At 40.4% G+C, this 15,526-nt stretch overlaps 1 protein-coding gene across 1 annotated transcript in view; it reads left to right on the forward strand.

Annotated features, from left to right (window-relative positions):
• Positions 1-15,526, forward strand: part of LOC306837056 (transmembrane protein 132C) — a 108,938-nt gene that overhangs the window by 56,030 nt on the left and 37,382 nt on the right. Inside the window, exon 4 of the mRNA XM_079364535.1 lies at positions 7,058-7,201. Coding sequence (XP_079220661.1) covers positions 7,058-7,201 — 144 coding nt within the window. The remainder of the gene's footprint in view (positions 1-7,057; positions 7,202-15,526) is intronic.

Here is a 15,526-nt window from a genome sequence, read left to right on the forward strand (position 1 = left end):
CATAAGCATGGGAGCTTCTCAAATTCCTCTGAGCTCATTACTTGTATTTGTCATGGATTCGTTCGTGTCATGAGACTATGGCCAGCTCACATATTGAACCTTATCTCCATTGGAGTCTCTCCTCTGACAGTTATTCCTTGTTCTTTTCTTGAAAGCAAGAGTTTGTGCACTGACCTCAGTTCCAAGTTTCACATGTCACTATCTGGATGCTTTTCCCTTAAACAGAAAGTAAGAACAAGAGAGCAAGAAAGAGATGTCAGTTGAGGCATCGCACACCTGTTGCGGTTTTCTTCAAGGCGTCCACAAATGGATGAGCAGAGAATTTGGCAGGATCCTCTCCTCCTTGAGTGAAAAGCAAATATGCTGTGCTTTTCTTGGTCAGCACAGTTATTCCATAGCCACCTGATCCTAAACTCCTCTAGGATTACGTGACAGTCAGCATCTCCTCTTTCAAGTAGAAAGCCACACTATCCAAATTGAGGTAAAATTACTGAGTAGGACTTTAACATGTACTGACTGATTCTTGAATTTTCCTCGGGATCATTAACGATCAATATCAATATCTATCTAGCCATCTATGAAGAGCTTTTAACCTTTCACAGCTCCTCCGTGAAAGCACCACCACCTGGGTTGTTTCAGACAGTCGATCTCTGAGGAATGGGCAGGCATTGTCCTCGAGAGGTGCAATTACCATTTCATGTGGTTAAAGTTAAGAACTAGGTAAGCCTTAACCGAGGCATCATTTTCCATTTTCCAGCATCTCAAGACGAAATGATCAATTGTGGACGAAGTTAAGGTGATGATGGCCGATGTATTTCTAATCTAGAAAACATTTAAACTTCCTTTTTTCGAATGAAACATACAACTCAGATTCCTTTTGGAAAAACTTACAACAGTTTGAAGACAAGGTAGAGTTTGAAGAGAGTCGACTCTCAGCTGTAAGGTCGAGGGTTTGATCCTCAGTCCTTTGGCTCCTGCGGCTTTGTCCACGGCGTAGTGTGTATTAATGGGATCAATTACTTCTGATGGTCACTTCACGGAGCAACCTCTGCCATCAGTGTATTAATTGGTCGGTGTAACCTGCAGTGTAAAGAGCTTTGAGTAGTCTAAAGACTAGAAAAGCGCTATACAAGCTCAAGTTCGTTGACCGTTTTGCGAGATTATTGGAATTGTTGAGCTGGATTGCACCGGTTAATAGTGTTCCCATACTGTGCATTTTTAGTTTGGTCTAAAGTTTTAAAAGTCATGGATTTGTTCATCCATGCGTGGCTATGCAAGTATAGTACTGAGGAAAAAGAATGATGTCAGAAAGAAAAGAGATACTTTTAGTGGAATTAGTTAAGACTAAGAATGTCAAAAAAAAGAAAATAATTATAGGCATGGTTGTAAATAAAAAGCGTTAAACAATAGTTTGATCCTTTTTCAGCCCAGGCTGACCTCAAACCCATTGTGACTAATAGCTGTCCACAGAGACTGATTTTATATACAATTTCTATTGCTTTATTAGAAAGAGCTCTTCCTTTACTATGTCTTACTCTTCAAACAATTTGTCAACATTTATACTACGGAGTATGATTTAACATAGCATGTTGGTTTTAACGGATCTCCTACGTATACACCTACGTTGCTTCAGCTTGATTATATGTGCTATGCACCAACCCTCTCCAAATTACCCTAACCTTTTGAAGAAAGTTTAAAGGTTAGCAGAGCTCTTCACACCATAGCCTTTTACTTATAGGGTGTATTCTGCAAAAAAAGTAATTAAGCATCAATCCTTTCAGATAATGTTTTACAGAGAAAAAAAAATCGTGAAACATTAATTAGACTAATCAACATCCTGATTATCTGAAAAGTCAAAAAGCCTGTTGTGCAGTCATGACTACATTCAGTGAGGAGGGCAGAACGTCTGAGAGGAAACCAAAAGACACAGACAGAGAGTGAGAGATGTGAAAGTGAGAAAAAAGAGACAGTTAGAACCCCATCTGAGTGCGCTTTGTCTAGTTCTTTTTTTATCGGATTGTGTTAATCTTTTCCTGGTTTGCTGAATTTCCATGCACCAGCACTTTTTAACTAGGGCTGATAAAGGGAAAGACAGCATCAAACACATTTGATTTACATTCTCTTTATTTTTGTATATGCCCCTTGTGCACTCAGATGACTCTGAGCAGCTCCCCGTTTCACCCTACTCATTTATTGAACCAGCTTTCAGCCCGCTTCAGCCTGTCATCTCATTTGATTTTACCCAAAGGTGATGGAGATTATTTTGTTTGTGAGTAAGAGAGACATAGGTAGAGAGAGAGAGAGAGAGAGAGAGAGAGAGAGAGAGGGAACATAAAGTGCAGTTTGAGTGTTAAGTCAATACGTGGATTTAGCTGCAGCTGTTTGAGAATTAAGCCAACTAAACAGGCTCGCTGTGATTTGTCCAGTGTCTCCTGCTGCCTGTCGTATAATCATGCTACATAACTTTCGCAAAATTAATTGGGAAAGCTTGCTTGACCACGAATTATTCTGTGTCCTTGCTTCATCTCACACATCACCAGAGCAATTTGTCCTGTCTGTGGGGTTTGGTCGTTTCATGGCTTTAAACATTTCACAAACAGGGTTTCATTAATGACGCTTCAGAAGCTGGTTTCAGGCTGTGTTTGAAAGTGCTGTGTCTCTTCTGTGTTACAGCTTCGTTAGAACTGAAGGTGTTATCTTTTGTTTCTGAGCGGATATTTTGAGGATTGTTCACACTTTAAATTCATCTCCAACGGCTATCTGATAATGTGTTAATGCTGACAGACAGAGTCCAATGTATGTGTTTGTGAAGGTATTGTGTGACTAATGAATAGGCAATACTATACAGGCAACCATGTTTAAAATAACCATGTCATGGACCATCCACCACAGAATCCAAATGACCAGAACGTATATAGCTTCTGTACTTTGACATTATTAGAGCTAGTTTTGCCAGCCTAGAGTGATGAGGACAATGTATTATCCTCTCAACCAGTAAAGCCCAATCTGGCCTTGTTCACATTTTACCTCTGAATCTGATTTTTAGCACATCCAGATTGTATGTGGTTAGATTTTTTTGCCAGTCTGAACACAAAAAGCCACACAAGATCAGATTTTTCCAGATCTGATTCAAATCTGACTCCTACAGATCCGACTTAATCTGAACAACTCATTTGCTTCAATGGGTCTTTTGTGTCACTCTCAACGCGACACCATCGAAAAATAACTATGATGCAGAGTTGGCAGGCCGGAAGTCAACTTTGGTCAGTGAATGAGAACAGCAAGAATTAAAACATTATTATTTTTGCAGGGCATACCTTGTTACCATAGAAATCACAGTGGATCAGACCACGTCAATATGAACAGGCAGATCGGATCTAGTCACTTGCAATTTGTATTGTGGACAGTCAGTCAGTTAGATCGGATTTTAATCAGATTTGGGCGGCAGTCTGAACAAATCTTCAACCCTTCTCATCTCCTTGGACTTTTTCCTCATCTGTCCATTTTCATCCACCAAACAACACCTGTCTCTCCTGTTCTGCCTGGCTGCACTCTGTAAAACACCATTCTCTCTTGCTGCTCAAACATCATCAAAAACATCCATTCCATACATCCCCCACTCTCTTCACAAATACCTTTACACAGCCTCAAGACCAACACGACCCTACTCAAACACAGGCGCTCTTTTTTAATACAGCCCAAACCCTTATTGGGGATTGTCAATAGAACAGGGAAAGCCAATGAAGGCATCGAGCAAGTAATGTTTTCTGAATGACTGAGTTTTTCAACATACAAAAATTGCATTGGGTTTTACAATATAAATATAGAATTAAGTGTGAGACAAGAAAACAGCTAGAACACAACATAATGTATGTGTATCCAAGATAAATCAACAGACAGAGTGAGACAGAAGGAGAGAGATAAGACCAAAAAAAAAAAACTGCCAAACCAACGTACCAACATGTTATAGCAGTTGCTATATCACGATTGAATGTTGATGCTGGGGCTTCGTGGTGCCTGTCACAGGCATTATCAGTATGTGGCCAATCTAACTTTTGTAAGGTGTGTCAGTATGAATCATTGAACTTTGGATTAGTACATGTCTTGTGGAGATTGAAGAGATGTGACTAGACATAGGATTACCACTTGCAGTCACTGTCATCTCTGATCCACTCAAAAAGGTCCTCTTCACCTCCCTTGTAAATATTGTACAAAGAAGAGACAGGCGCATTGAGAGGGTAGATCCCTCTCATTATCTTTACACTATTTTCCTGTTTGGGATCGCAGGGGGGCTGCAGACGATCCCAGCGGTCATTAGGCAAGAGGGCAGGTACACCATATAATGCAGAAATAGTTCCCCTTGTACAAGGTACAGTTTTTAGGAGTGAGAAAAATAGGAGTGGGATCAGGAAAATTGTGAAATTCAGAAAACTGTATTCTTTTCCAGATAATTGTTCAAATGACACCAGTACATTCCCTGTATACAAAACTTTAAATGATCTGATACCTAAAGTATACCAGGAGAGAAAACCCATATCCATTACCCCCAATTCACACATAGTCCTTGATTCGCCGCGGTCCGTCAGCACCATGGTTTTGCTCCATTGGATGGCGCATGCCTCTCCCCACTCAGCGCAGCCGAGGGCGCCCATGTTTTAACTACAAGATAAGGCAGGAATAAAGAGATAAACATGCAAACAACACGTCTCTTAGTCTTTCTGAGGAGGATTTGTTGTTTGTGTGGTGTCTGTTTTGCCGTAATGTTGATAAAGTGCTGAAAAATACGATAGCAAGTCCTTATGTTGTGTTTTATTTTGAAAATGACAAGATGTTCTGCGTTTGCAATTCCTTGTCTGACTTCCTGTTCAGATAGTCATAATTTGTCAATCCTGCAAATATTGACAGAAGGAGTGAAATCCAGTCAACACACGATATTCACAAGTTCATTATTTCTCTCTGCTGTGAGTCTGCATCACATCATCAGTTGACTGAGGCTCCATGTTCACTTGCACTTTGTCTGGGATGTGAGACGTGTCAGTGCTGTCCATCACCTTCTGAAAGTACAGTACATCTACCATCACATAAGAATTTGATATATTAATGTATTGTTCATAGTTTAGGAATTTAGTCCGTATTAATTGATGATTATTTCTAACATGGTCCACTATCAGAGCTAAATCTGCCTGTGAGATGTGTTAATTACTGCACAGTGGCTGAGGTGTTCACAGGAGGTCATACAGTGATCTGTGCTCTCCTCCTTGTTGTCGTCTTCCACACCGGCTGCCTTTATCTCTGCCCGTCAGGAGCAGAGTCATAGACAAGTGCAGTTATTACCGCCTCAGCAGGCCGGATCAGATCAAAGAAGGCCGACTGAACACAGAAGATGTAAAGACTGTGCTCTTCTAAGGACTGCTGCACGGTTGTCATGTCATTATCCTCCTGTTGATGCTTACTTTCTTTCCTTCCTCCTTTACAAGTCATTGACTGTTTCAGAACAAGAACATTCTCTGATTATTATAATGGAAGAACGATTACCCAGCATTCTCCTATAATTGAACACCTATGTCTTACTCCTTACCGTTGTTGTGCTGCAGGGGTTTTACTTTAGAACAACGCACTGTTGCTATCCTTGCAGCCGTCAGTCATATATATTCTACCTCTTTTGTCACAGTGGGTTGAATAGGAGCGGTTTCATGTCATGAAAGACAAGTAAGAACTGAAAGATGCTCATGTTCTTCATGGGAATTTCATTTGACAAAGGAGAAGGAGAAGAGCAACAGTGTGTCAGATTACTAGACGAGGAAGAGAAGATCACGGTTCTCCTGCACCTGAAGAGCCTTCTACAGACTGTGACCACCAGTAATGGAAGAGATAAAAGGGACACACAAAACGATGGAGCAGAGAGGGCATGGCAGCTGAAGAGAGTGGAGTTATTCTTAAGCTGCAGGTGTGGGGTTAATGACAGAAAATTGGAGGAAGTCGAGTTTTCCACAGAGAAATTTCTTGTTGTGTGTTGGGATACTAACGCCTGTACAATTGTATAGAAGTCGTGGCACAATGTCAGCTCAAAATGTATTTCTAAATTATTTAAGACGCCCAACCAGAGCTCATAATTTATGTGCACAACCTACGAGGGAAATCGGGATGGAGCGTTCACAATTTTTAATACTAAAAACTCCCACAGACGGGGGATAATTTCAGTTGTCACATATGCTTGGCTTAAGCTAGCGACACACCTGCAAAATGTTGTGTTCTTTGTCTCTTGCTACACACACAGATTCTGCTGCACACAATCTGCTTTACAGTTTACAGCCACTAACCACTGTAGCAGTTTAATCATATATCCCCGGTCAACTGGAGGTCCACAGATATTTCTCCCATACTTAAAAAAAAATCTGCCTAAAATCATACAGGGTACTTCGGGCTTAATGTGGAAAAGCGGATTGAGCATGCAAGATTCCCCCCTCCCCCCCTCCCCCCTTTTTTTAATCTAATGCATTCCCATGATCAGTAACCCACTTTTACCGAGGTTAGTTCCAGCCCTTTAATTATGACATGGGACTATTTCACAGAAGCCAACTGCCATCTGTTGTCACTATGCTGTGTATGTTCAAAAATGCTAATGAAATAATTATCGAAATGGATAAGGTCCAAAGAAAGAATTTTCAAAGACAGGCCATTTTGGGAGAAAAGCATGCTATTCTCAAGAACTGGCAATCACCAGATGTAGCGGGGTTATATAAAAAAAATATGTTTTTGATCTCTCTTTTAATTCATCGTCCAAAACAATCTACTCGGTTGCTTTTGTTTTCCTTCATGTTTGTGTTAGAAGGTTTGCGAGACCACGAGCGTTTGAAGAGTTTGTTTTGTGACCTTTTAAGCTAATTGTCTTTCTTCTGACATGGTTGCGCGTTTCACAAACAGAAAAAGAGAACAAAACCGGCCATGTTTGTTTTCACTGAAGCTGTGACATTTAATTTGTGAGCTGTTGTGGGGAGAATTCAACTATCATCTTATTTATTCTTTTTGTTCTATTTTGTTTTTTTCCTGTTTTCAGGGTCAAGCTCAAGGACGGCATGGCTTTCCTTGGAGCCAGAGCAAGTAACCCTGTTGTGTGGACAGTTAGCCAGGATATCAGAAGTGAAGGTCACAGGGTTGTTACCCTCCACTGTCGGAGGAAGGAGAACAGTTTCAGTCAAAGGTACGTCCAACTCCCTCTTTTTATAATTGTGTGAATGAAATATGAAATTAAAAACCACTCAATCAACGAGAGAGTAGCATACTTATTAATTTCTTTGACAGCTGTCAAAGGGAAATAACAAAAAGTGACATTCAAAGAGGACATCACTCAGCATCTCAACCATTAGCTCATTGGAACTGACATGAAAACAGGTTTTGCAGTCTGTCCAAAGTTTATCATGAAAAGAGTGCAGAGTGTTGCTTTCACTCAAAGAATAAGTTCTCAAATGAAGCTTTATATTTAATTTTCAGTTAATCCCTTTCATATACAATTATTGGTATGGTAGCAAATGTGCATCTGATTATAATCTCAAACTATTGCACAGTTCTTATTTGCGCAGAAAATGTTACATTTCGAAAATACTATAATTAAGCCTTGAGTGGAAATCAAAGGCTTTGGATATGTTGGCTTTATGTTCTGAAGGGTTCTAACCTCTTTTTTTTGCCCAGGATATCTGCTTACATATCATTCTTAGCAATCTGAAGGTACATGCTTCTGGCAAAAGAGCGTCGTATCATCACCCACTGAGGTCCTTAATGGACATAGACAATGGACAATGGAGGCTGACGAAAACAGCGAAACACTTAGAATAAAATATTGTTCTACAGAAGCCCCACAAGTCAAACTATGCATAAAGGCCACGCCAATTGAAACTATGGAACAATTTGGTGTTAAATACCTTGCTTAAGGACACATTGGGCAGACAAGGGCACCATATACAGTATGTAACACCATCCCCCCGTATTGTCATGAGACAGGAAGACTGACACCAAAATGCAGATGTGACAGTAAACTATTTATTTTGAAAGAAAAAGGCAAAAGGCAAAACAAGGATTACTTTGGAATAATATCCAAACTAATTTAAAAACACCAAAGGTGAAACGTCATGTCCACGTCATGGACTGAAATATGACAATGAACTGACGACAAGAGGGAAAGAACACTGAGACTAAATAGACAGATGGGTAATGAAACACAGGCGAGACTAATGACACAGGTGAAGACGATGAGGGCAATCACACTGGAGGGAAACACATTTGTCATGAACGTGAGATTTTTTTTGCAAGAATGTTCAGCATTTGTTTATACTACTGTATAGGGTAAAATATGTTAATGCACGCTGAAAGAAGGCTGCATTTAACAATTATAAATGTTAAATTATGCGTTAGTGGCGAAATGTCTTGAGATGAAGTTCCGCGAGTTTTGCAGTTTTTGATAAAATTAAGTTAAGGACTTCAAAATCGCTGCCAAAGTAATGTAAGGTGTAACATTTTAGCACGTATGGTTCATTTGATACGATTTATTTTTAAATGGTTGCTGTAGTGCCACCATCAGGACAATAAGCTTGCAAAGCAGATTGATGCAGTTTGACATTGGTTTGGACTTGTGCAAAGTTTGGCACATTGTATAGGAATATTGATTTCTTTTGAAAGAAGAATAATACTGGCAAGAACAAACGAGTCCTGCAGCTTCGCCGCTCAGCCCCTAATGAAGAAAAGGAACATGCCTGGGAAACCTATTTATCTGTTTTACATTTCCCAGATTTCTAGGGGATGAGGGGAGCAACAATAATAAATAAATCAGGATCAATAAAGACATTTGTGAAATAAATGAAGGATTTATTTACATAATAAATCACTGACAAAAAAACAACTGAAAAATGAACTGAGAATCTGTTCTCCAAAACAAAAACAACTGAACTCTATATAAATCACTGACGAGTGCTTTCATAAAGAACAGCTTTCACTCCTGGAGCCTCAAGCTCCAGCACACAATAGGAATCCTCTTGTAGCTTGAAGATCCAGCGCACAAGATGAATCCACTCACAAACACCAGCCACACTGCACAAATTCTCCTGCAGGGCCTGAAACACACGTGAGAGCAATTATCCACTCATTGAGGGAGTTGGGTGGAGCACCAAACCTGCTACAGAGAGGGAGGGGGGAGACAGCATACCACAACCCATAACAATCTGCCAGGTAGTTTATTCCTATAGGTCATTTAAAGGGTCTCCATTACATTTATCAGTTGGTGTGGAACTTAACTTAAACACTTTGTGAAGTTGAATTAGATGTCATTCAGCTCCATTGTATTTCAAGCTTGGCGCTCTGGATGTCTTACAAATTAAAACTTAGATAATGGTAGGGCAGGGTGATTTGCAGTACCCAGTGTTTCTAATGGAGTGGTCCTTGGTGGTCTGCTGCACTGATGTTGTCCGAGATGTTCTCTGGACATCTGACTCTGGTCTTACTCTCCCTCCAGCAGCTGTCTGGCATGCTTTCAAGGGTCCCTGAAGAAGTTGGCTCTGTCTTTCTACTTCTGTTTCCTGCCCTTACAGATTTGCTGATCTCATTCCAAAGTGCATTCAGGGCCTTGATTTTCTCTTGACAAGTTGTTTTCCTCCGGCCAGTCCTCTGTTTATTGGGAACTTATCTGAAATCTGTTTTGTGCTCATGTAATTGGGTGTCCCCAATCTGGTTTAGCTGGGATGTAATTATCTTAGTAAGGCTTTTGTGTTTGAGTGTGCCATTGGATGTGTTGTTTTAAAGCAACAATAAAATCGGATGGACACAGGAAGTGACACCTTGGCTGTGCTGTTCTTACCTCCTGGGTTTCAAGGTGACGATAGTGATGACTGACGAGTCGTCTATCATTTACATGCATCTCTTTCACTTCCCCGCTGAGGAGAAGACATTGAATTATACAGGACTGCCAAAATCAAGGTCATACATGTTGGGTATTATGCTCTGTAATTTTGGGCTTCACAAAAGACTACCTGGAAGTATTGGAATAATGTTACACCTGCAGTGACCTCCTGCTCTTCAGATTCTGTTGCTTACATACCAAATCGAATAACTCTAGCGTGTCAGAGACTTTAAAGCAGAAATTAAAGTCTTTGCAAAATGTGCAGGTTAGAAGAAGAATAAACATTTAAATCTCTTTGATAAACGAACAGTTAAAGAAAAGCAGCAGTGGGGGTTTTTTCAATTGCTGGATTTGGAAAAAAAAAAAGTATTGAATTGTCTTCGTGCAGCCTTTTAGGAACACTGCTCTGCATTTTCTCCTTGGAAGCATGTGTTCCCCTGATTAGACACACTCACTGCTAGATGGGCATTCTCATCTAATAAGCTTTCTAACCTGTGGGGAAGAAAAAAAAAAAAAAAAAAACCCTCTTTGGACCCGAATTGTATCCCCGCAGATAATTTTTTAAATAACTTCCTCAAAGGAAATTGACTTTGCAGTTACACAATCCTGATTAATTTATGAGACTAAATCGAGGTTTAGGAGCTGAGGGTCCCAGTCACTTTCAGGCCAATGGAGGCTGACGAAAACAGCAAAACACTTAAAAGAAAATATTGTTCTACAGAAGCCCCTAAAGTCAAACTACGCATAAAGGCCGCGCCAATTGAAACTATGGAACAATTTGGCGTTAAACACCTTGCTCAAGGACGCAATGGGCAGACAAGGGAGTTAACACCATCCCCCCGTATTGTCATGAAACAGAAGGACTGACACCAAAATGCAGATGTGATAAACTATTTATTTTAAAAGAAAATGCAAAAGGCAAAATAAGGATTTCTTTGAAAAAAGAGCCAAACTAATTTAAAAACGTCAAAGGTGAAAAAAGACAAGGAGATACAGATAACAACTACTAACACTCAACATACGACATGGACTGAAATATGTCAATGAACTGCCGACAAGAGGGAAAGAACACTGAGGCGAAATAGACAGACGGGTAATGAAACACAGGTGAGACTATGAGGGCAATCACACTGGAGGGAAACGCATCATCTACTGCCAACAGGTGTCTTCCACACTGTGTTCAAGAAAGCTTGGGTCAGCCTTTCTGCTCAAAAACACACACACTTAACCCAGACCTGGTTGAAAACGAGACAGATTTCTGCCTTCTGTCCTTTCTGCAAAAATACCCAAGCTCTTTAATAAAGTCTCTGAGTTCCTGTCTAGAGTTGATGTTTTTGACGAAAATAAGTCAGGTTTTAAGTGGAGACTACTGAGATTTCCATACTCTAAGTAACAATCGCTACATTTGGCTAGAGCTGCTGGTCATTCGTCAGGATCTGGCCTCTGCTGGTTTGTGTCCTACCTGCTAACTAAATCTTTTAGAGGTTCTTGGAAGGGAGAGGTGTCCAAATTTAAAACCAAAACGTGGAGAAAAAAAAAAAAAAAGGCTCCTCCTTAAACTCTCCAGGTTTACAACCCCTCCCGCCTACTATGCTTTGGCATTAAAGGTGTTTGTTCCAACAATCCCAATAGGCCCCTTTAAGGTCCTCTTTTCAATGCCCGTCATCATCATCTGTTTTCGATCGGACGAGTTTGTTTGCACCTATTGACGTTGTTTCCGCCTCTCTTGATCCTTGCTTATGTCGTACTTACTCTCTGATGTCTGTCGCTTTGGATAAAAGCTTCTGCTTAATGAATTGTAGAATTGTACAGCTCACTGATTGGCCAGGCTGCCAACAAGGTAGCTCTATTGATTTTTGTCGTTATTGTTGGTCTACAGAAAAAACTAAGTTCACAGGCTGATTTATAGGACACAACTGAAGATTTGTAGAATCAATATGAAAGCACTCAAATTATTTATTTAAATGTCCTTGTATTAAGTCTCTGGTACCTGCAAAGATTTCTTTTCTCATACTAGTCAGTTAACAGATCAGGTCCTGCTCATTGACACGTTTTGGTTACCACTGTCCTTTTTGTAGACATAACGTCAGTAAAGATAAGTGCAAAAGCGATCTTCAGCTGACCTTTTAAAAAAGTACTCCTGCTATTACTGTGAACAGGAAGTATTTTCTCTGGCTTGAGGTGTGACATTACAGCCAATAGTGTGATCTTCAGGGGACTGAGTCACTCACATTGTTTTTATTATGTAACCCTGAATGGAACTCTGCATACAGACACCATCTCCTTTCACAAAATCACCCCTGTGGCGAGGTCAGAAAACACAATGGATGAGTACACATACATCGGGATATTATTGGGACCCTTCTGTTGGGATGCCAAGAATATCGATCCGATCCCAAAAGGTGGAGCTAAACACTGCAGTCCGTTGATTGGTCCCATGCGACAGCAGCATTGAAAGACAAACACAACCCCGCCGGTTGATGTGTTCTGCTGTATTTCTCAGATGAAACAAAGTTGGATTGCGTTTTGTAACAAAGAAGCTCTCCTCTCCTTTCGTTTCCTTGTTCCTCTCTCAAAAAGAAAAAAAAAAAAGCACAGCACAAAATTTCTGGAGGGTTACACCGCTGCTGCTAAATGCATATAGGGGAAACATTGCAATGACAATGTAGATGTTTGTTTACTGTGTCGCGTTTTGCTTCTTTGTTTAATTTATTAACGGTGTACACTGTGTCGTACTGCTATAATGTTATGCTCTTACGTAGCTGACGCAGCTATCAGCATCCGGCTTAGACGCCGCCTACCAAATAGGGCACGGTTGGCTGTGGAAACTCAAAAAGGATCAGGCTTTACCGAACCAAACCATATCAAACTGTCCTGATCCATACCGGACTGCTTATAATGGAAACGGGGCTATTGTGTAGATTCAACTTTAGCACTGTACTCTTCCAGTCTTACTTAAAATACAGTCAAGGTTCAGATCTTCCGTGAGAAAAGGAGGAACCATGACAGTTATCATCTCAGGAGTGGTGAAAGAGAAGAGGAAAAGAGGTGAAAACAAGTTTAGGAGGACACAGAGCTGAAAGGGGGTTTATTTGACTCTCAAGAAATACAAGTGGCCACAGCCTGGAATATACTTCCAATTACAATTCACAAGAGAATACTGGCTGCCGTCTTAAGAAGATGTATTAGATAATGGAAAGCTAAGAGTTGTCCTTCAGCAGCCTCTCTTCGGTAATTAATTGAAAAAGAGCTACTGCTTCCCCCTACCATCAAGATAATACTTTATTCTTTCTGCTGCCGAAAACTCAGCTGCTGGAATAATACTGTTTGTGGATGCACATTCATTCAGGAGTCATGTACATGTCAGTATATTGGTGGGTCCTCCATCTACTTCACATTTATTGCAAAGCAAGACTGTTAACATTAGGTCTTTTACTGGAGCCTGTGCCATTGTCACCGTTTCTTTAATGACCGACGGCTTTCAAATCAGACTTTTTCAGAGCTGTTTTTGTAACAAAAATGTTCTCCTCGCCAACCTAATTTCCCTTTCACGAAAAAAAAGTGTATCAACATGGCTGACATTATATTTCGTAATAGTGTGTAGTTTGAAACAAGCTGTAGTCTTCAAGGTGTTTTTCTTTCCTCACTGTTAATATTAGCTGTTTCCTGTCTATACATACAATGGACATTTGAAGTCTTATACAAGCGCAACTATACTCAAAGAAACAAACATACAAACTAGAGAACAAATGGAGGCCTCCAGCATCTGTTCCCCTTCAAACCTCACGCTATCATGAAACATGTCACCACGTTGAGTTTGTGTGCTGCGGCTGAGAGGACTCCTGCTGTGTGTGTGAGTGAGAGAACGACTCACTCCAAAGAACTGTCACGACAGACTCACAACACCTATGCTGATGCAAGCCTGTAGACAAGTTCTTAGTCTGAGTGACAACTCCACAAGACACCAGCACAAATAAATAAGGTAGAAGTGTGTGCTGTATGGTTTCGTCATGTTTGCACTTACTTGCAGCTGTAGTGAAATGTATTTTAGGGTTAGAATTTGTAGAAGAATCTCGCTGGGAAGATTCGATGAAAAGTCTAAGAGCTCTGATGATCATTTGATGAGGAAACTACGCTCAGTGTGTACACTCTGAAAACAGGTCAAAGGATTGTTCAAATGATTGTTGGCGAAATCATGTTTAAAGCTTCAGTGAAGTTGAGGCTCGTCATTGTGAGTTTACCCCTGCCATCTGCAGAGGGAGCTGACATGAGCCTCTGAGGGTCTTTCTGTGACACAGAGGAGACAAGCATCAATGAGGGGAATGAAAACCCTGAGCTTGTTTTAGACTGGAATGATTAACATACTCTGCAGAGTGCCAGGGGGACCAGAGAGACAACATTCACATGTAAATAGTGTAGTTGTTTCGGATTCTCGTATGTAAGAACACTACATATCATCTCATTGGAATGAGAGGTTTCTCGCTGAGATGTAAAGGAAGCTGAGCTTGTCAATGAATCTACATTATGATTAATTGGAATGTCATGCCAAGCCATTTTGTTCCAAAAGTCATATTTCCAAAGATTTCATCAACCATATTTTCGGTTTCCAGTTTTGGTTACAGAGTGAATCTAAAGTACAATTTAAATCATGTAAGAATTCAAATGTCAGAAGCATTGACCTGGACTTGAAACGGGCTAGTCAGTCGCCCAGTATGAAGCTGGTTTGCTGTTTGAGTAAGCATAATGTGCTCACTCAGACGTGTGAATGCAGTTGGTAATTTTCTGGCCCCATTCACAGTCAGTTTGTGGGTGTTGTGAACCAAATGGATTATTTCCGGTAGTGAAGAAAAGAGGGCTGACACATATGATCTAAAGCTGTTTGCTACATGTTTGAAAGAGCATATGTGTTCAAAAATATTTGTCCATATAGGGCGTTTTCTTAAGAATGGGTTGATGATCTTATTTACATTGCTCAGGTAATAAAGGGCGAGAAAGAAAATTATGATGAAGGAAAATAGAGTTTTATTCAACCAGCTGAGGGTTCGCAGTCAACCAACTTAATCATGGATTAAAACACGTATGGAGCGCTCTATATTAGAAATTGTGTTCTATCATTTGCAGGTTACATTGGGTCCTCGGAGTGTGAAAACTCCACTCTGAGCCACATATTGGAGCTGTACCTTATTCATGATCTCATCCTGCATGTTAAAGTGGCCCTGAAACAGCGTGTACATTTAAACCCCATTTGATTGATTTAGCTCATGATGTGGTAATAACCTGCATGAGGCCTTGTGCGAGGTGCAATCTTCTCCATGCTCTCATCACTTCTCCCCCCTGTCTTCATGACAGCTTCTCTCACTGTCTCCACCCCGCCATATGAAATGTAACACATATGTGGCTTCTGTTATGGAAAAGCTGTCATCAGAAAAACAGGAGCCATTTGTCACTCACATGCAGTTATTATTAGTGTCACAATATATCATCAAATGGATGGATACATGTTAATGTGTTATTTGTGAAGTCTGGCAGAGTGGTTTGAAACAGTGTGTACATTACAGCAGTCAACCTATGCAAATCTCCATTGTTTTAGTTAGTGAATTTGTGTCTATAAGTCAGCTTTACTTGATGCTGGGGAGCCGT

The sequence above is a fragment of the Symphodus melops genome, assembly GCF_947650265.1.
Source record: "Symphodus melops genome assembly, chromosome: 16".
Lineage (NCBI taxonomy): Eukaryota > Metazoa > Chordata > Actinopteri > Labriformes > Labridae > Symphodus > Symphodus melops.